The sequence below is a fragment of the Geotrypetes seraphini genome, chromosome 6 (genome assembly GCF_902459505.1).
Source record: "Geotrypetes seraphini chromosome 6, aGeoSer1.1, whole genome shotgun sequence".
Taxonomy (NCBI): domain Eukaryota; kingdom Metazoa; phylum Chordata; class Amphibia; order Gymnophiona; family Dermophiidae; genus Geotrypetes; species Geotrypetes seraphini.
This window is the reverse complement of record NC_047089.1, coordinates 10258354-10280182: the sequence shown is the minus strand read 5'-3', so window position 1 is coordinate 10280182 and position 21829 is coordinate 10258354. Positions and strand designations below refer to the sequence as shown.

The following is a 21829-nucleotide window of genomic DNA, read 5'->3' as shown; positions in this document are numbered from 1 at the left end:
TCAAATAATCCTTTTACACAGTGAACATTCAGAGGTATAATTTCAGATTTATTCCAATTAATTTTATAACCTGAAAATTTGCCAAACTTATCAATTAATTCCAATAAAGAAGATAAGGTGGACTCTGGATTTCTCAAATAAAGCAAAATATCATCAGCATAAGCCGAAATTTTATATTCCATATCTGAATATGGAATACCTTGTATCTCCCTCGTTTGCTGTATTGCTAATAATAAGGGTTCTAATACAACATCAAATAACAAAGGAGATAAAGGACAGCCTTGTCTAACTCCCCTCTGCAATTGAAAACCATCAGATATCACATTATTAATATTTAATCTTGCAATCGGGAAGCTATACAAAGTTTTTACCATTTGTATAAATCCAGAACCTATACCAAACCATTCTAAAGCCTGATACATAAAATTCCATTCTACCCTATCAAATGCTTTCTCAGCATCTAATGAAACTGTAAAAGCCGGTTCATCCATTTTTTTTGACAAGTTTAGCATGTGAAATAATAGTCTAGAGTTATTGGAGGAATGTCTTTTAGCAACGAAACCCGTTTGATGCATATCTATAATATGTGGGAGAGCTTTGGCTAATCTCAAAGCCAAAATTTTCGCTAAGAGTTTATTATCAACATTTATCAAAGATATAGGCCTGTAGTTTGAAACCAAAGTAGGATCTTTATTTGGCTTAGGCAAAACAATTATTATTGATTCAGCCATAGTACCTTTTATATTACCTTTTATAAGTTGTGTCTGATATAATTTTAATAAATGTGGGGAGAGGATATTTTGAAATGTTTTATAAAATTCTACTGTGTAACCATCACCACCTGGAGCGGATCCAACTCTAAGAGATCTCAATGCTGTTTCTAATTCTTTTAATGATATAGGTTCTTCTAAACTTCGTTTTATATGATCAGGAATTTTAGGTCCATTAATTAAATCTAAAAATTTTTTTCCATCTTTTTGTTTCTCCAAATAAGGTTCGGAAGAATATAGATCCTTATAAAAATTTAAAAATTGTTTTAATATTATATTTGTTTGATTTGTTATTATACCATTATCATCTTTTATTCCATTAATATTAGTTCTCCTTTTTTTTGCCTTAAGATAATTTGCCAATAATTTTCCCGCCTTATTGGAATTTCCATAATACACTGTTTGCTTAGAAAACAAATCCCTTCTTATCATTTTTGAAGTTAATTCATTATATTTACCTTTTACTTTCAATAGAGCTTGCAAAACTTCATATTCCCATTTACTTATCAATTTAGCTTCTAATATTTTTATTTCTTTTTCTAATTCTATATATTGTTTTTTAATTTGTTTCCTAATAAAAGCTGAATATGATATAATATTACCCCTCATAGTTGCTTTAAATGCATCCCATATATTCTCTATAGATGTATCTTCCACTAAATTTATTTGAAAAAATTCATTAATTTGTGTTTTAAAATTTTCCAAAAATTTGTCATCCACAAGCAATGCGTTATCAAATCTCCAAAGAGGTCTATTATTTTCTAATTGATCTAATTGTAATTCTATCCATATTCCCGCATGATCCGAAATAATAATAGGATCAATGGAGGCTTTAATCACCTGTTGCACTTTATTTGTTGAAACAAAAATATAATCTATTCTTGAAAATGATTTATGAACCTGTGAACAAAATGAATATTCCTGATCATTAAAATGAAGAATACGCCATATATCCTTCAAGTCGCATGATCGAACTAAATTATCTAGACCTAAAGATTTAATATTTTTACCTGGTTTTTTATCCAATAGTGGATCCATTACAGCATTAAAATCTCCCGCCACCACTAAATTAGAGGCAGCCAGTGGTAATAACATATTTTGTAGCTTTTTGAAAAATTCTGATTGATTCGAATTAGGGGCATATATATTAAATAACGTCAGGGTATCATTTCCCATACCTATATCGATATGTATCCATCTTCCATGTGGATCTGAACTTTTTACCTTTATATTGGCCATACATTTTTTATTTATAAGAATTGCAACCCCTGCTTTTTTACCCACTGCTGGAGCAAAAAAACATTCCTTTATCCATCCACCTGATAATTTCTGTGATTCCTTTATATTAAGATGGGTCTCTTGCAGACAATAAATATCTGCATTTTGCTTTTTTAAAAATGTTAATATTTTTTTCCTTTTAATTACATGATTCAGGCCATTGACATTAAGAGAATATATTTTAAAAGACATTATACATTTTAATACTTTTCATTATCTTATTCTTCCTCTCCTCTTTCATTTCTAATATCCAAAAAATTTTCTTCATGACACACATATTTAACCCTAATGTATCTCCCTTAATTATTCTTTTAAATATTCTCCTTATCCCTCCCTTTCCCACCCAATACATTGGCTGCTTAAGGATACACATTGGAACTGTAATCCAAACATTCTCCCCATTCCAGGCAATCAATATTTAATATTTAAACAAATTTCCCTTCTATCTATCTATATTGATCTTTTATATCTTTAATCATTTTCCATAACATTTCATTAATGTATCATTTTCCATTTAACAATAAGTTGATTTGTATTTCCTTAGTATTATGATTTCAACATATAATTATTTTAAACATATATGTAGTGTATTATTTAATAAATTTCCTATATTTTGTTCTTTCTTTCTATTATTATTGTCTTTTCTTTGTATTGTTTTCTTCCTTTTCTTCAGATATTTCAAATATGTCATATTTTCTAATTTTTCATAGAGTCTTCAAAACCATCTTAATGTTCTATGTTAAAATATCATAGGTTCTGGTTTAGAGAGAAAATCTTTTAGTTTTTCGGGATCTTCAAAATATAAGGATTTGTCACCAGATGAAACTCTCATTTTCGCCGGGTAGTATAGACCATATTTAAATCCTTTTTCTTTTAGTAGAGGTCTCATGTCTAGTAGTCTTTTTCTTTTATTTGCTGTGTTTTTGGCAAAGTCTGGTAAAAACCATAATCTTGATCCTTTATAATTTAAGTTTTTATCTTTTTTTGCAGCATTTAGTATCTCTAGTGCTTGTTGGTATCTCAACATTTTGAAAATGATTGGTCTTGGTCTGTTTTTATTTTCTAAATTTTTAATTGGGATTCTATGCGCCCTTTCAATTTCAATTGGTTGTTTCAAGTCTAATTGTAGTATTTTTGGAATTAAATTTTCAAGGAAAAGGATAGTATTTTTTCCCTCTAAATTTTCTTGTATTCCAAAGAGTTTGATGTTCTTTCTTCTTCCTCTATTCTCGTAATCCTCCAGTTGATCTTTTAATTTATTTAATTCCAGGCTGTCGTTTTTACATCTTTTTGATTCACATTCTATAGTTTCCATTTTTGATTCTAGTTCAGTTGTTCTTTTGTTGTTAACTTCCATTTGTCTATGTATATTTAAAATTTCTTCTTTCATTTCAGACATATTAGTTATAGTTTCTTTAAGCATTTGTTTGATTTGTTTTAATTCTTCCATGACTTCAGCTTTGCTTAATATGTCTGGTTCATCAATAGGAAGTGGTATCTTGCTTGGTGTTATTTGATCTTGTTTCTGTCTTTTTGCAGATGTACCAGCCTCATTTTTGTTTTGTCTTGTACTTGCCATGTTGTTATTTTCTTTTTCTTGGTTATTCTTATTTCTTATGTTTAGTCTCTTGGTTTTATATTTGATATTTTTATGTTTTTAATTCCTTTTCTTTTTTCCCTTGTCCTTTTCTCTTTTTCAGATATCTGTCTCAATCTTAAGTACTCCTTTTTAGTGACTTTTTCTCTTTAATATTGATAAAAAGTTCTTTGGAGTAACTGTCAGTTTTAATTCCAGTTCTATATATGTAAAAAAAAATGAACTAGTATTCCTTTTTGGTTCTTTTCCTTTAAGCCCTTTCACTTTCTCAATAAAGGAGGGGGATATTTAGATCAACTACCTTTCCTTCTTTTATATCTCTCTCATACTTGTCAGGTTATTTCATAAATTACCTTTGGCATTTATTTTTTCTTATTGATATACAGTTTCAGCTCTGAACAAAAATGTTTAGTAGTCCTTTCCCCTAGCTCTCCTGTCACAAGCCCAATCGCAGCTCCGACCGAGGAGAGCAACACTTTATATAATTTTTTCCTCTTATTTGACAAATTTGAAGCTACTGTTCTCTGTTCTTTCTCAGCGTCTCTCAACTGCCTCAACTCCTTGCTGCTTCAGTTTTTTTTTTTTTTTATTCCGTTGACCTTTTTCTCTATCTCTTTCCTCACAAGCCCAATCGCAGCCCGTCAGAGAAAAGTAATTTTCAGTTACTTAGTAAGGTCATTCACAGCGTTTCTGAACTTCTTCAACGTCTTGCTGTTTCAGTTTTTTTAAAAAAGTTCCGTTGACCCTTTCCTCTATCTCCTCATTTCTCATTCTCAAGCCCAATTGCAGCCTGTCAGAGAAGAGTAATTTTCAGTGTTTCAATTACTTAGTAAGTTAACATTTATTTATTTTCCGCTCTTCTATGATTAATCATTGAAGAAAAATATTGGTATTCCTCTCTCAGTATTTCTCACTGTATTTCCCTTTCAGCGTCGCCAAAAGGTAAACTATTTCCTCTTTATGAGTTTTCTATATCTGATCGGGAAAGAAATTTTATTCAAACTCTCCCCATCAATCTTGTTATTTACTCACTTAAACCTCGCGAACTCAGTACTGCAAGTTTAAATAAACCGCCGAAATCTTAAACAGCTCTCAGATGTTTCGGCTCCCGTCAGCGCATACTTCGCCTCAACTGCAGCAAATTAGGATTTCTTTTTAGATCATTAGCTCAGCTTCTTTCATATATGCTTTCTATATGCTTTCAACAAGCTCAATGTTTGGCTGGTATCATTCACCCTAAGTTTTCTCTTCTCTCCAGCAAACCCTCTCTTCAATCTCCTTCTGTTTCAGTGAAAGTAAAAAGAAATTCTTGCCTTCAGGGTTCAGCGTCTGCCTCAAACCGCCATTGCTTTACCCTTCTTTAAATTCCCTTCTTTTCAGTTTCTTTCAGTCACGGCAGGTTAAATACTCCTTCAGACCTATTTTACCAGCTCTGCCAGTCACTCATTCTTAATATCATGCCGTTTCAGCGCCAAAAAAAAATCGGCAATCCTTTCTTCTGGCTCTCCTCTCACAAGCCCAGTCGCAGCTATGATAGAGGAGAGCAACACTCACTCTAATAATCCTTTTTTACTTCTTTTATTTCAATAATCTATTAAGCAATTAACTTTTATTTGTTCTTAGCGCCTCAGAATTCAATTTTGCCGGTATTTCTCTCTCAGCTTTTTTCTCTCTCAAGCCTCTTTAATTTCGTTTAAAGGTTGGCAACATTCAACGGTTTATTTTTATAAATTATGTTAGTCCACATCGGGACACAATCCTTCTCAATCACTGTTTCACTCGCTCTGCATTTTGTTTACTCACACAGTTCACTATTTCAGCGCTGCAGTTGAAGTCTCATAAAACCGTTGAAGAAAAAAAAAACGGCACTCTGCCTTTTCAGCTCCTATTACCTCAGGCTTCGTTTTAGCTTCAGTAAAAGAAGATATTTTCATTTGTCTTATGTTCCGTTTCTTTAGTATTTATTTCTTGATGAAAATTATTTAGAAGGGAATAATTTTTTTTATATTCTGTGCCTAGAAGATGAGGAGCTTTGCGATTACGCGTCCATTCGTGTTCGCGTTAAGCCACGCCCCCCAGACTAAGAATGTCCTAATGCCCCTGTATCTCTCCATGGTGCGACCTCGTCTGGAGTATTGCGTTCAATTCTGGTTTCCTTATCTCAAGAAAGATATAGTGGCGCTAGAAAAGTTCAAAGAAGAGCGACCAAGATGGTAAAGGGGATGGAACTCCTCTCGTATGAGGAAAGACTAAAACTGTTGGGGCTCTTCAGCTTGTAAAAGAGACGGCTGAGGGGAGATAGGATTGAAGTCTACAAAATCCTGAGTGGAGTAGAACGGGTACAAGTGGATCAATTTTTCACTCTGTCAAAAATTACAAAGACTAGGGGACACTCTTAAAACCAATAGGAGGAAATATTTTTTCACTCAGAGAATAGTTAAGCTATGGAACACATTGCTAGAGGTTGTCGTTAGAACAGTTAGTGTAGCTGGTTTTAAGAAGGGTTTGGACAAATTCTTGGAGGAAAAGTTCATAGTCTGTTATTGAGAAAGACATGTCACTACTTGCCCTGGATTGGTAGCATGGAATGTTGCTACTCCTTGGGTTTTGGCCAAGTACTAGTGACTTGGATTGGCCACAGTGAGAACGGGCTACTAGGCTTAATGGACCATTGGTCTGACCCAGTAAGGCTTTTTTTATGTTCTTATGTATCCAAGAGTCATTCTGGATTTTACTATTGCCTTTTCTACCTGTTTGGCCACCTTAGGGTCCTCTTTTGTGCACAAAAATATCTCACCTCCTATAATGTATCTCTTCCTCTGATTTTTGCAGCCAAAACACATGACACTATATTTTTTAGCATTAAATCTTAGCTGCCAAATTCTTAACCATCCTTCAAACTTTGTTAAACTCCAACTCATCACTGGCCCAGACGTGAAGTCTATAATGTTTCACAAAATAGTGCAAGGAGGACCAAGTCACTGTTCAACTCATATCCTCTGGAGCAACAGGTCTCACTGGGAAAGAAAAGACAAAGGAGGACAGAAGATACTTAATGCCCCACAAAAACCTGATGACATCCAGAAGAGCCACTAAGAACCAGCCTCACACAGGGTCCCAAAAGCAAAGCCAAGGCTACTGAAAGGATTTGAGGGCAAGACCAAGATCCATCCCTCCTGAAGAAAGGAGAGAAGTGTTGCCATATCATCTTTCCACACAAGGATTCAAAGACTTTTCAGATTTGCAAGTACGCTAGAGAAGTGGATATCTTCTGAGCCTGACGCAAGGTATCCACCACTCTTGGAGAAAAACATGATTGCACATGCCATAAACCAAAAGGAATTTGGATTTTCCACGGCAATCAAATCCTGAATGAAGACCCCCCCCCCTTTTCCCTGGGCAGGAGCAGTGGGATGTCCACCAGCAGATGCATCAGGTCTGCATACTACAGACGCTGCAGCCGTTCCAGGGTGACCAGAAAAAAACAGACCAAGTAGGCAAGCAATGCAACAACCTGCCTACCAGGGGCCATAGTGGAAAGGTGCACAGGAGAGCATGTGTGGGCCAGGTCTGTTTGTTTTGGTATTTTCTTTTGATGCATCTTGGTACATAGAAATGCTGGCATATTTATGGTGTGTTCAAAATTAGGAAAAAAAGGGATAAAAAATACTGGAATGTGCATGGGTTGCAGGTTCAAGTTCCCTGTTGAAATAGGAGGTCATCATATCTCTGTAACGCTAAATAAATTTTTCAGCTATTCTGGTAGTATTTTTCAATTATATTTCTCTGACAATAACAAGTAATTGGAAAAACTGGAGGAGACTTAACTATAGTTTTATTTATTTATTTATGCTTTTGAATACATTTACAATATCCAATAATTCAAGGAAAAAAAGAAAAATCTCTCAAAACAATTCATAATCATTCATTCATACAAAATTCTTTTTAAGCCCACATTAAAAAGAATAATGTGGGCTTAATTATAGTTTTTGGTGGAATTCATTGTGTCACATATATAAAATGGAAAAAACAATAGGGTTGTTTAAAAAATGTCAAGAGGGGGCCATTAACAAATTATTGCATTGAATAGATTTCATTTTCCCTTAATAGTATAAGTTTAAGTTAGGGGGAGGGGGGATAACTTATGAGTTTTTGTTAATGGAACGAAAACAGGAAAGTATTTATTAAAGATATAAATAAGTAATATATAAAATGAAAGGGGTGGGAGGGAAGGGGATAAAATATATAATTTGATTTATTGCTGAATATTAAGTGTTTTATTAAGTCCATTTGATTGTACCTGTTGATGCACCTATTGTAAGTTTGAAAAATGAATAAAGATTTTATATTAAAAAAAAATATATATATATATTTCTCTCCTTGCACTGTAGGTCACTAAGGAACAGAGGTCCCTTTCCAGCGTACCTGCACCAGACTTCAAAGTGAATCCCCCCTCCGCTGGTTAGCCCTTGTGTAGAGAATGCACTCAACAGCAGCCTTTGTACTGGGACATTGGTGGGCACCACAAGAGAATGAGTTCGCTTATCATTGAACACGGGATCAGGGGTGCAAAGAAGAGTAGTTGATGAGCGGACAGGCTTTAAAATAATCCCTAAAAGAAAAAAGAAAAATCTAATGCATTAAACAATAAACAATCTTAGGCCTACATACTGTATTTCAGGACAGAAACGCTTTACCTTGTATTATGTTGATTCATATTCAAAAACATTTATGTGATCAGTGGTGGCTCAGATGTTTCTTCTTTAAAATTACAGTGATATATATGGATAATTTTGGCTATTTAAAACCACTAAACAGCAATAGTTATGGTTAGGTGCTCTCTATTTAAGTAATGATATTCAGCTGCTAAATGTATAATGCTGCTGTGCAATGAGCAGGTATAAACTTAAAGGGATATTTGTCTAATTTTATACTTTAATTTTCAGTGGTTCCTCTTAGATGGTACCAATAAAAAGACACACAATTTTAAATTGAAAGCTATCCATTTAACTTTACATAATCAGTTTACAACTAAAAATTGATCTCATAGGCCATAAACATAGAAACATGATGGCAGATAAAGGCCAAATGGCCCATCTGCAACATCCACTATTTCCTCCTCTCCCTATTGGTTAAGGCTCTTAACATTTGCATCTCCTCTTCCTATTGGTTAAGGCTCTTTACACCTGCATTGTGAGGTCACAGAACTTTATGGTTATAGAAACATGATGGCAGATAAAGGCCAAATGGCCCATCCTCAACATCCACTATCTCCTCCTCTCCCTATTGGCTAAGGCTCTTAACATTTGCATCTCCTCTTCCTATAGGCTAAGGCTCTTTACACCTGCATTGTGAGGTCATAGAGCTTTATAGTTACAGAAACATGATGGCAGATAAAGGCCAAATGGCCCATCTAGTCTGCCCGAAACATCCACTATTTTCTCCTCTCCCTAAGAGATCCCATGTGCCTATCTCACACTTTCTTAAATTCAGACACAGTCTTTGTCACCATCACCTATACTGGGAAGCTATTCCACACATTTATCACCCTTTCCGTAAAAAGGTATTTCCTTAGATTACTCCTGAGCCTCTCACCTCTTACCTACATTCCATTCCCTCTCGCCCTGGAGCTTCCTTTCAACTGAAAGAAACTGGCCTCATGCCTATTTATGCCATATAGGTATTTAAACGTCTCTATCATATCTCCCCTCTCCCGCCCTTCCTCCAAAGTATACATATTCAGATCTTTAAGTCTGTCCCCATATGCCTTATGATGAAGACCACGCACCATCCTTTTTATATCTTTTTGAAGATGCAGTCTCCAGAATTGTACACAATATACCTCCTTTTTTCTACTGGCTACACCTCTCCCTATGTACCCTAGCATCCTTCTAGCGTTCATGGTCACCTTTTCAACCTGTTTGGCCACCTTAAGATCATCACATTCAATCACACCAAAGTCTCGCTCCTCTTTCGTACACAAAAGTTCTTCACCTCCTAAACTGTACTGTTCCCTCAGGTTTTTGCAGCCGAAACGCATGACCTTGCATTTCTTAGCATTAAATCTTAGCTGCTAAATTTCAGACCATTCTTCAAGCTTTGCTAGGTTCTTCTTGTTATTCACACTATCAGGGTTATCTACTCTATTGCAGATTTTGGTATCATCCGCAAAGAGGCAAATCTTACCTGACAGCCCTTCAGGAATATCACTTACAAAAATGTTAAAAAGAACAGGCCCAAGAACAGAACCTTGAGGCAACCACTGGTAACATCCCTTTCCTCAGAGCGATTTCCATTGATCACTACCCTCTGTCACCTTCCACTTAACCAGTTCCTGACCCAGTCTGTCATTTTGGGGCCCAAACCGAGGATACTCAGTTACACCTGTCAAAAGCTTTGCTAAAATCTAAATACACCACATCTAGTGCACTTCCTCTATCCAATTCTCTGGTCACCCAGTCAAAGAAATTGATCAGATTTGTCTAACAAGGCCTGCCTCTAGTGAATCCATGTGCCTCAGGTCCTGTAATCCACTGGATTCCATAAGTATTTCCATTAATTTACTTACCACAAAAGTCAGACTTGTTGGCCTGTAATTCCCTACTTCTTCCTTACTTCCACTTTTATGGAGAGGGACCACATCCACTCTTCTCTAGTCCTCCGGTACCACTCCCACCTCTAGAGAAGTATTGAAAAGATCAGCCAGCGAAGCCACCAGAACTTCCCTAAGTTCCTTCAATACCCTTGGATATACATCATCCAGCCCCATCACTTTCTCCACCTTTAGTTTAGCTAGCTCCTCATGAACGCAATCCTCTGAAAATTGACCAGGGTCTACCACCTACTTACATTTGTCTTCTGTGGTCTCACTCCCGCGCTTCAGCTGTGAACACAACAGAAATATTTGTTAAACAATTCAGCCTTATCTTTATCAGCTTCTACATATTCCTCCCCTTCACCTTTGAGTCTCACAATGCCACTTTTGCACTTCTTCCTATCACTAATATATCTAAAAAATGTCTTGTCTCCCCGTTTTACCATGTTGACTTGTTTTTCTTCCATTTGCATTTCTGCTTTCCCGAGTACTCGATCAGCCTCTCTTAACTTTTCCAGATATTTTTGCCTGTCTTTCTCTTTCTGCGACCTTTTATAGTTTATGAAAGCCAACTTTTTTTTCCTTAAACTTCTCAGCTACTACTTTGAGAACCAAAGCACCCTTCTTTTCCTCTTATGTAATGTAATGTAATTTATTTCTTATATACCGCTAAATCCGTTAAGTTCTAAGCGGTTTACAGAGAAATATACATTGAAGAGTATAATAAAATAAGATAAATGAATAAAGAATTGGTACTTTGAAATTCCCTTACTGTCCCGAAGGCTCACAATCTAACTAAAGTACCTAAGGACAAACAAATTAGCAAATAATAGAAAGGAAAAATAAAGAATAGAGTAAATGAGATATAAAGCATCCTAACAAGAATACATAGAAAACATTGATCTCATTACGGCCATATTCTTTTGAAGCAAGTGTACATCCCAGCAATAATAAAGTGGGTAAAGTAAATTAAATTAAAATTATTTGAATTAAAACTAAATATATATAATTGAATTAATTAAGAGAGAAACCAAAAAACCGTTAGACAATGGAATTCTAATGAAAATTTAAAATAAAGATGTAAAACAAAATAAATAAAAAACAGTAAAAATAAATGAAATTTTAAACACGATGTTATAAGAGTCAGGGGGGTCTCAATTTCACTTCAGTCAGATCATCATTCTCAGCGTCTCTAGTCCATCAGCCGTTTTAACCGATCAACCGCCATTATCATCCACAACACGCAACTACAGGACACCTCCTCCGATGTAAAAGAAACCTCCCTCAGTCTCCTCAACGGTCAGTGCGCTGAACAGCTCCGTTTCCACACAGATCATGCCGACTTCAGTTAACTGCTCCCTGGTCCGGACTGCGCCTCACTCTGCCAGCCCTCGCTCCCATAGACACCGCCTCTCATCACACCACTCCCATGATTGGTGAGGAATCGGGTGTGGTGAAACTTCATCAGGATGAAACAACTCTGCAGACCTCCCATCTCGCTGATGTCGCACTGCAGGCAGAATATAAGGAGCTGCATCCCTGTCGGCTTCAGAGCTTACGCTGAGCACCTCAAACATGGCGCTTTCAGGTCCCAACAGCAACCGCTCCACGATGTTTCAGTACCTCTCATCGACTTCGGCACTGATACTCTCTCGACTCTCGACTACCAGTGTCACTTGCCATGGCTCAATCGTCAGGCACAGCCCGACACTCTTCAGAAGTGCAAGGAAAATATCCGGTAGGAAGAAGGCTTTTCAACTGTTAGACCAGAAACTAACGGTCAAATCAGTAGCTGTCAGTCCATTTTCACGAATAGAGGCTCAATTCAATAATAATAATCAAAATAAGATTAATAAGGATAAATTAAATAAAGTGAGCTACTAAATGAAATGAAATTAAAATAAACAAAGCAACAGACAAAAAACCAAAAATAAAAAGTAGAGGGAGACAGTGCAATTGATGACTTAATCGGCCGCCATCTTGTTAGAATGTTTACTTACTTTCCTTACAATAGCTGCTTTCAGTTTTGACCACTGCTTTCCTACTTCTTCTAGATGTTCCCATCCAGACAACAAGTCCTTGACATAATCCCCCATCTGAACAGTTAGTTTTTCTAAAGGCTAGAACCTTTTTACTTTGAATGAACCCTCTCTACACCTAATATTAAAACACACCATATGGTGATCACTGGATGATCACCCACTGTAACATCAGAAACACTTTCCCCGTTTGTAAGCTCTCCAAGTCCAGTATGACTCCTTCCCACATGGGTTCAATTACCAACTGCTGGAATAGTTCTCCTTGTAGAGAATCCAGGATCTCCTTACTTCTGGAAAACCCTGCAATAGGGATATCCCAATCAACATCTGCATGTTAAAATCACCTATTAATAATACTTCTCCTTTTACATCTATATTGTGAATGTCTACTATTAAATCCTTGTCCACTTCTTCTGTCTATGAAGGAGGCTTGTATATCACACCAATGTATATACTTTTTCCATTCCCTCTTTCCAGACTGATCCACAGTGCCTCTTCCTTACCCTGCAAATCCTGCAATTGTGTAGCTTTAACATAATCTTTAACATATAACAACACTCCCCCTCCTTTTCTTCCTACCCTGTCTTTCCTGAACAGATTATAGCCCAGTATAACTATATCCCAATCAGGGTTCTCTGTGAACCACGTCTCTATGATAGCCACTAAATCCAACTCAGCCTCTTCCATGACAGCCTCTTTTTGAGTATTAGTATTTACTGCTTTCCAGACACTGCCATACATAGGTCTGTCACACATTGATGATCAGATACCAAAAAGAAAATAAAGAAAGAAAAGAAAACAAGTGATATAGAGGACCGGAGGGGGTATCAGATAACCCGGCACACAAAGATTGGGTGCTGGGGGCAATTCCTCATTTAACCCCACGGAACCTCCACCACCTGATATTTTTTATATATATTTTTTTTTAAAAAGTGTTGCTTGACTGTGTTGCTCATTTCTAGATACTTATTATCACTGTTGCGTTGCTACATTATATAACTAGTAACCATTACTTAGCTTTAGCTTGCTGATAACAAAATAATCTTTCCCCTGAACGCCAACATTTTATTTTGTTATCAGCAAGCTAAAGCTAAGTAATGGTTACTAGTTATATAATGTAGCAACGCAACAGTGATAATAAGTATCTAGAAATGAGCAACACAGTCAAGCAACACTTTTTAAAAAATATATATATATAAAAAATATCAGGTGGTGGAGGTTCCGTGGGGTTAAATGAGGAATTGCCCCCAGCACCCAATCTTTGTGTGCCGGGTTATCTGATACCCCCTCCGGTCCTCTATATCACTTGTTTTCTTTTCTTTCTTTATTTTCTTTTTGGTTTTCTCTGTGGATTTTGGTATCTGATTTTTACTAATAACATCACAGTAACAAGTTTGTGGAGTGGACACATTGATGATGTCATCTGATCACATAAAATCTGGATTTACGCTCCAAGAGCTCAGGTAAAAACCTAGAAGGGTTTTCTGAGGATGTGCAAGATCTCCTGTCTTTGTAATAACCATTAAATCCTTCAACTGATACTAGAGCTGATGGCAGCTTTAGACGGAGAGGACATGGCAGGGGGGTTTGTGTGGCTGATTTAGCCTGCTGTCCATGGTGAACCTCTATTACAGGTAAGCAACTCCAAGCATAACTGGATAGGTTGCCTTTACATGTTACACCTTACAAACTTCAGAGGGAAGCTCTCTTTGGCACAATGTAAATTGTATGGTGAGCATGAGCAGTAAATTTGAGAGACTGAGATCCTACTCCACTTGCCTTGGCTTAGGAGTGAGGTTCATTTCTATCACGGTATGTGCAAAACTAACCTATTTGGAGAAACTGCCCCTGAAGAAATTGCATGGGGCAGGAGATATAAATTGCTGACACTCAGTACTGAAAGAAAACTTACATACCACTATTATTTACATACAAAAATATCACCACTTCAAGTTGAAGGGTAAGAATATATGTAGTGGAATAGATATTATAAGGAGGTGGCAACAATATATTCAAGGGGAAGGCAAAATTAACCATACCCAGAAAAGTTAAGATAGTCCCTGGCCTCAGTATTACTTAGGACAGAAAAGTAAAGAAGTGAGAAGATCACTACCATGAAATTGGGTGGGTGGGATGGAGGCCTGGGGGCTATAAGAACACCAAGAATTATTTTAAATTTAATATCGAGCTGAAGACCAGGCCAGGTCATGGGAGGCAATAGACCACCTAGAAATATATATTTTAAAATTTTTCTTTAATATCAGGATCAGACAGGGAGGGAGAGAAGGGGCTGGGTTGTCTGGGGCCAAAGCATGAAGCAATCCTGGGAAGGGAGAGAAGAGCTGCTGCTCGACACCTGCCCCTCTCAATCAACCCTTCTACGCTGCCCCAGACCTGGTGTAAAATTTCCCACGTTAAATATGTGTTAGAAACATTTTTTGAGCATGGCTGTGGGATGCATAATGACCATATTAACATGTATTTAAATGCATTAAGAGTAGTCTGTGGTAATGGTTTCTGCACCAGTTAATACCCATATCACTGAAACTACTGTATTTGAGCATTGGACACACAATAGCATGCATGCACAAACCTGGTGTTAACCACATGTTAATGCTGGCGGTAATTTTGAACCTCCAGGTTTGCTGACCCTGAGATGAGTTTGTGTCTTACTTTTGTTCCACTTATTGAACCTTTATTTTTTTTTAATATGGGTTTCAATTTGGAAGCACAGTGGGGAAAGGAATAGGAACTCTTTCATACCTCAACATTATTCGGAGATATCTTATACTTGTATTTCTATACCACAACATGTAATTTACTTAAATCGTTGTAACGTAATTCTCTCGGTAATGTCCTGATCTCTTTTAACTGTAATCCGCTTAGAACCGCAAGGCACAGGCGGAATAGAAATCACAAATGTAATGTAATGTTCTCCACAATGGATCATTTTATATCTGATCTTTATGTGTTCCTGGACTCTACTTCGTATTTTCTTTTACAAGAAAAGGGATACATACATAAATCATGTTTTCTATTTTTTAAAAAGGTGCTTTTTGAAAGACCTACCACATTCCAGTAGATCTGTTTCCTTCAGCACACCAGAGTTAGTCTGTTGAAATGGAAAGCAGTACTGTACATAGCAGTCTGCCTCTCCCCACACTGTGGACTGGAGTGGAGTGAGGCCTTTAACATTTTCCACATGGATCTCAAAGATGTGCTCAGTCAGTCCATCCATGTTGCTCTCTACCTGCAGGAAAGAAAATAAATTCCTACAGGGTAAAGGAATTTATTTGATGTTGTTTCACTTAATTTCTTTTAATTATCCTGTTATTGGTGTTGTTTTTATTTTGTCATGTTTTCGTTTTCATTTTCCCTACTATATTTTAATTTGTATCTCGCTCAGAAATTAGATAAGCGACCGAATCAAATTTTAATAATTTCAAGAAAATTTGGTTATTGACTAGTTATTCTAATGATCAGATTTCATAGCACATTGGTAGTAGATATATAGGGGTGGGATGGGGAATGTATATTATATGGAAATAGGAATTGAAAAAAAGGGGAGGGATTTATTACATATGATAAGATGATTTGTTTGTAATTACAAATGTCATGTAATAATTGATTATAATATGTATAATTCACTTGTTGTAAGAATGCAAAAATGAATAAATAAAATAAAAAAAAATAAAATGTTAATAAAAACTTGAAATTATATTTCCAAAGTTTTACTGTGGCATAATGAGTTATGAATGAGTTCACAGAAAAGCACTAAGCCTCCACCCCACCATGTTCCTCAAAAGCAGGCAGTTTCACAGAACTTAAGTATACATGTGAAAGCTGCATTATACCACTCCTCTGCTTTTTTTTTTAATTCTTTATTCATTTTCATCTTACAGCAAATATATATATTAAACATTTATCAATAAATACATCATTTGAAATTCTATCATTTATGACACTAATAGATAAAAATTTTATCCCATCCCTCCCTTCATTTCAACCTAACATTCAATCAAATAAACTTTCCTAATGATCTAATCATTTAATAAATTTAAATTCCCCCTCCCATCCCTTCTATCTTAATATTGTATTTATAATTTAAAATGATGTCTACTCATTGCAATAATTTGTTAATGGTCCCCCCATCTCTTTAAATTTATTAAAATTCCCTTTTTGCACAGCTATTGTTCTCTCCATTTTGTAAATGTGACATACCGAAGTCCACCAGAAGATACCACTCCTCTTCAAATGTGTGTGTTCTAGGGGGGTGGGGAATTTTGCACAAAATCTACCCTGTGCAGTTGCACATAATTTCCCCAGAAGTAACAACTGTAATGACAATTGATGTTGTGAATATACTATTAAACTAGGACTTTTTTCATTACTGTACTTTATATCGTGGAACTAAATACACTCAGTCTCAGACACCAACCAATTCAGCTGTACTAGCGGAATTCTGATGATTCCTATCTGTTTTCCTGGACAGCACTAGAGCAATTAACAAGTGCCAGAAAAAAACACAACTGAGCAAGCCCACTGTATGGTTAGTTGAAGCAGTTCAAATGCATGAAATTGCTATCAGTTACATGGAAAACCATTTCTACAAGTGCCAAAATTATGCTAAATATGTATAATATGATTTTCCTAAACTGCACCTATTGATGAAGAACAAGATCTTTATAGAACTGGATTGTTTTGTGTATAGTCAGACCTTTGTTCAGAAAGAGTCCATAAAAGTTACGGGTGTGCATGGTAATTCAATTTAGGGCGAACTGGAAAAAAAAAAAAAAAAAGAGTGAAGAGAATGGAAAGCTAACCAAAGTTTTCTTGCTTGAGAACACCTCGCATAAAAGTAACCTTAAAAGAGTCAAGTGGAACATACCACAGGAAGAGATGTAGGCGGTAGGTCCAGAAAATGTGCCGGTCTCTGGATAAAGGACGGTACCGTTCCTTCATCATTCTTCAATCTCTGAAGTGCCATAACTTGATCACTTGAGCCCATAGCCAACAAGACTCTCAGGCTGCCGTTTCTATGACCCGTAAATACATCCATTACTGGCATATAGCTGTCTACTGCAACCACTGGATACTGAGCTTGAAGCAGGAGGCGAGAAATTTTTGGGTCACTGCGCGGGAAATAATTGTGAACAGGCTTATTTTATTCATATGCATAAACAATTTTCAAAACTTTTGGGGATAACTGAACACTTACCCTTATAAAAACGGCATCTGAAAATGATTCTCCCACAATGTGGTGATAGCACATGCACCTTGCACCTGCTGGCCCACATTTACAAAGGTAAGATTTGCAAGGATTTAACACTAAAACTGAGTTCTCTGAATCATAACATTCAAACTTTTGTACTACACAAAACAAAACAGGGATTCAACAGATGAAACATCAATCAGAAAAGAAATATAAAAAAAATGCAAAATCAGAAAAACCAAAAAAGTCTATCAGGTTCTCAGTTGGGACTTCAGATATACCTATGAAATGCCTGATTAACTGCGATATCCAAGATAAGTTTAATACTTATCTCTGTGCACTATTGCTGAGTTTGTGAGTGCTCTTTCTCCACTGCAACTTGTAAGGTTGGCCTTTTTTATGCTTATGACTGGTTTTGTCAGTATTTGTAATAAAGTGATGTTTACTTCTGCTGTTGTACTCGGAGGCTTTTATTTCCACCTGTTTAAGTGACTTTTTGCAGTATGAACTGTGGTTTCTCACTCTGGCCCAGATGCAATAAAGAGGATCGGTAAGAGGGGCAAGGGTGCAAGGGTAGAGAGCAAGGGTGAGAGGCACTCTCTTCTCTGCCCCTTCCCCATCCTCTCCTGCCACACGTACCCTTCCCTACCCCTGTACCTTTTTAACGTTTGTGGCGCAAGCAGCAACCCCAACCTGCTGCTCACGCCAGTGTTGGCTCTTCCTTTGATGTCACTTCCTAGGTGCGGGTCCAGAAAGTGACGTCAGAAGACGAGATGATGCTGGCACAAGCAGCAGGCTGAGGTTGCCGCTCATGTTAAAAAAGTATGGGGGAAGGGAAGCAGTGCGTGCGGTAGTAGGGGGGTGGGTGGAGAAGACGGGTGCTGGTGCCCCTCCCCCTACTATGCCACTGGGTAAGACTGTGTGGGTCTGCTCCGATCTGATTTTTGGCCAATTCAAAAAGATCTATTCATGCATTAAAATGTTTGCATGCAAATGATTCACGCAAAGGTTCATTGCAATCCCTGATTCTGCTGTCCAATTGAACGGTGTGAAAACGACTCTCACACATGTGCAGACCTGGAAGGGGAAGCCTGAACAGCTGAGAGGCAGGGGAAGCCCCCAAAGCAGCCTCCTGCCACTCAGCTGTTTGGGGCAGGAAACCTTTTTTTTTTTTCTTTCTTTTAATGGGCACAGATCTGCCCATTAATAAAAAGGGCTAAACTAAAGTTAGACAGGTAAGCTTTTTTTTGGATCGCTAAAAGCAATCACTTTTTTTGTGTATCGGGAAGCCATGTTAGAGCATCAATCGCTCTGCTAGTTTACATGGCATTTCAATATTAATGAGCTTATTTGCACGATCAGATCTCCTCCTTCCCAGTGTAACATTTCTCCCTCCCTCCTTTCCACCACTATCATGTTCAACAATTCTCCCTCTTTCTTCCTTTCCCCATGTATACCATCTCTCATTCTCTCCCACTCCACAAACCTATGTCCAACAATTCTCTTTTTCTCTTCCCTCATTCCCAACCCCAGTCCACCCCAGCTCTCTCAGCTGGATCTTGTGGTACAACCTCTCCCCAGTTCCTGACTCCCCCACCTACCGCCTCAAAAAGAAAGAATTACAACTATTATGATAATTTATTTATGATAAAGAGAATAAACCTACCCCCCCTCCTTTATCAAGTATCTTATTATGGGAAAAATTATATCAATCATTAACAAAATAAGGGGAGGGAAGGGAATTCATAATTGAATAATAGTTGATAAAATTATTAAATTTTATATGATGTCTAAAATTGTAGTAAGGATTATATAAGATATGTTGTATGTACAATATGTTATGGAGAGGAGATATCAAGTGTATACTTAAGGTAATTGTATGAATTTTTATGATACACTTGTTATATGAAAAAATTAATAAAAAATGTTAAACAGGAAAGAAAGAATTACAAAAAAAGAAAATATGGTTGGTATCCTAGACATTGGAATGGGGGGGGGGAGGGGGGAAGGGGCCACAGGGGCTATGGCCTCCCCAAAAATTGGCAACTGGAAGTATGGCTCTCCCCCACCTACCGCCTCCCCACTGCTGTAATTTAAAATCTTCAGACAGCCAGCAATGCAATGAAGCCAGCCTCGCACCATCGAACTGCCCTGGTCTTTCTGCAGCACTTCCTCTTCCCATGTAGGCAGGACGCTGCAGAAAGAACACTTCCAGGGCAGGCAGACGGTGGGAAACTGGCTTCATTGCACCACCGGCTGCTTGAAGATTTTAAATTATAGCCGCGGAGAGGTGGTAGGTGGGGGAGAGCCATATTTCCAATTGCCAATTTTTGGGGAGGCCATAGCCCCTGTGGCCCCTTCCCCCCCAAACATTCCAATGCCTATAATACCAACTATATTTTCTTTTTTTTGTAATTCTTTATTTTTAATCAGGAGGATAAACCAATACACAATCATAATAGCATATGCTCAGCAATAACATATCAACAGAAACAATAGCAACAAGAGAAAATATCAGACCTGCCACCCAACCCAGGATCTCAACTCCCAGATCCATACCCCCCTCTATCCCTCCGTCCACCCCATCTTCCCCAAACCTGTTCCCCATCCTCAACAACCCCCAGAAAAGAGAAGATCTGCATGACACCCCATATAGAAACATAACCTGCCTCCCACCACCCATATCTCCAACCAATCCTCTAGAAGAGGTCCCTTACGCCCTACCCTCCGATTCTACTTCCAGATATCTCCCCCACATGTTCATGAATTGGTCCATTGGCTTGACAAAATGGCCGATAGCCTATACTTAGCACACACCATACCCAATTGAATGCTCATATCCTCCAACGTAGGAGTAGTAGTTCCATGCCAATTCCAAGCCAACACCTGGCGGGCTGCTATAAAGGCCAGACTCAAAAGTCTATCAACCCATCCACTCCCACTCCCAATAATGCCCTCTCCGCCTGCATACCCACAGGAACCTGAAGGATTTGCTCATATATTGAAACACCTGCTCCCAGTAGCCCCAAATGATGGGACAGGCCCACCAAACACAGACCTGCCAACACCCATCACTAATCCCAGGAGATATCTCACTGAGTAATATTGGGGTAACATACCACTGAACTAACATTTTAAGTACATTTTCCACCAAAAGGGGAGCCCTCGCAATATAGTGCAATGAATCGCCAGATCCCCCACTCTCCTCCAATACCAACTATATTTTCAAATGGAAACACCGAGGAGATTCTATATAAAAATAAGTTTGAAGTCAGATTGCAAGTGCCGCAGGAAACATAAAGCTTTCCTTTCCCATATATTATAATCAACCAATGCAAACAGCTTAAGAACACAATACAACAAGATGACTAGAAGAAAAACATCAAAACAAAAGATAACCCATAAAAGATAACCAATAAAAATTACAAGCTCTTAAAAAGAAAGTTCTATGCAAAACTAATTAAGCCTTCTTTGCAGGACACATGTGCGCACAAGTATGCATGGATCTGTCCCCTGGATCTGGGGGAAAAAGTGTATCTTATGGAGCAAAAAATACAGTATATTTTATAAGAAATGAGTTTACACAAAAAGGGGCCTCAAATAGCAAACCATACATTAGCTGCTAAGTGTGAGACTGCCGCAAAATGGAAGCAATCTAACGGTTCCAGTCTGCAGGATTGGCAACAAAGACTGAAGGTGATCTGTGATTTGGAGCAATTGACAGATTGGTGCTAAGGCAAATCAGATTTACAAGGAGAGGAATGGATTTACTTAAAGACTATTATCACAGCTGGGGAAGGACGGCCATACTAGGAGGGGTGTTAGTTTTTACTGAAGGAACAACAGTGGATGCCACTTTTGTTGTTCTTATATATTTTATACTGGGAGGGGGTTGAAGTTGAGCATACATTTTTCAAAATGGTTTGTCTTCTTTATAAAATATTTAATAAAAATGATTTTACCTGAATGACATGTATAACTGATGCAAAGGAAGTTTCACTAGTCCCAGTAGTCTGTCCTTCCCTGGGCTCATCACCTTATTCCACACTTCAATAATCATCATATTGTTCTTCATTCTTTCCAGAAGCATGCGGGTCAGAGAAACAGGTGCCACCTAATACAGAGGAAAATTTATTACAGAAATTTACAAGTGATTAAAAGGAAAAGTAACAGAATGACTATAAAATTAAAGCATTAATTTACTAAGCCAACCAACCTGGTTAACGGGCAATGCGTAAAATTCTCGTCTGCAAAGAAGATGCAAAAGAAATGTGAAAGATGAGGATGTTAAAGGTGACAAAAAATGAAAGGATGAGGAACAAAGAAGTAAGAAAGAGT

The 21829-nt window shown here is 37.3% G+C and overlaps 1 protein-coding gene across 3 annotated transcripts in view; it reads right to left on the bottom strand.

Annotated features, from left to right (window-relative positions):
• C2CD3 (C2 domain containing 3 centriole elongation regulator) overlaps nt 1-21829 on the bottom strand; it is a 224922-nt gene that overhangs the window by 126771 nt on the left and 76322 nt on the right. For all 3 annotated transcript variants that reach the window (XM_033947874.1, XM_033947875.1, XM_033947876.1), the window contains 4 exons: nt 21454-21605; nt 17168-17411; nt 15349-15529; nt 8071-8257 (listed from right to left, as the gene is read on the bottom strand). In XM_033947874.1, coding sequence (XP_033803765.1) covers nt 8071-8257; nt 15349-15529; nt 17168-17411; nt 21454-21605 — 764 coding nt within the window. The remainder of the gene's footprint in view (nt 1-8070; nt 8258-15348; nt 15530-17167; nt 17412-21453; nt 21606-21829) is intronic.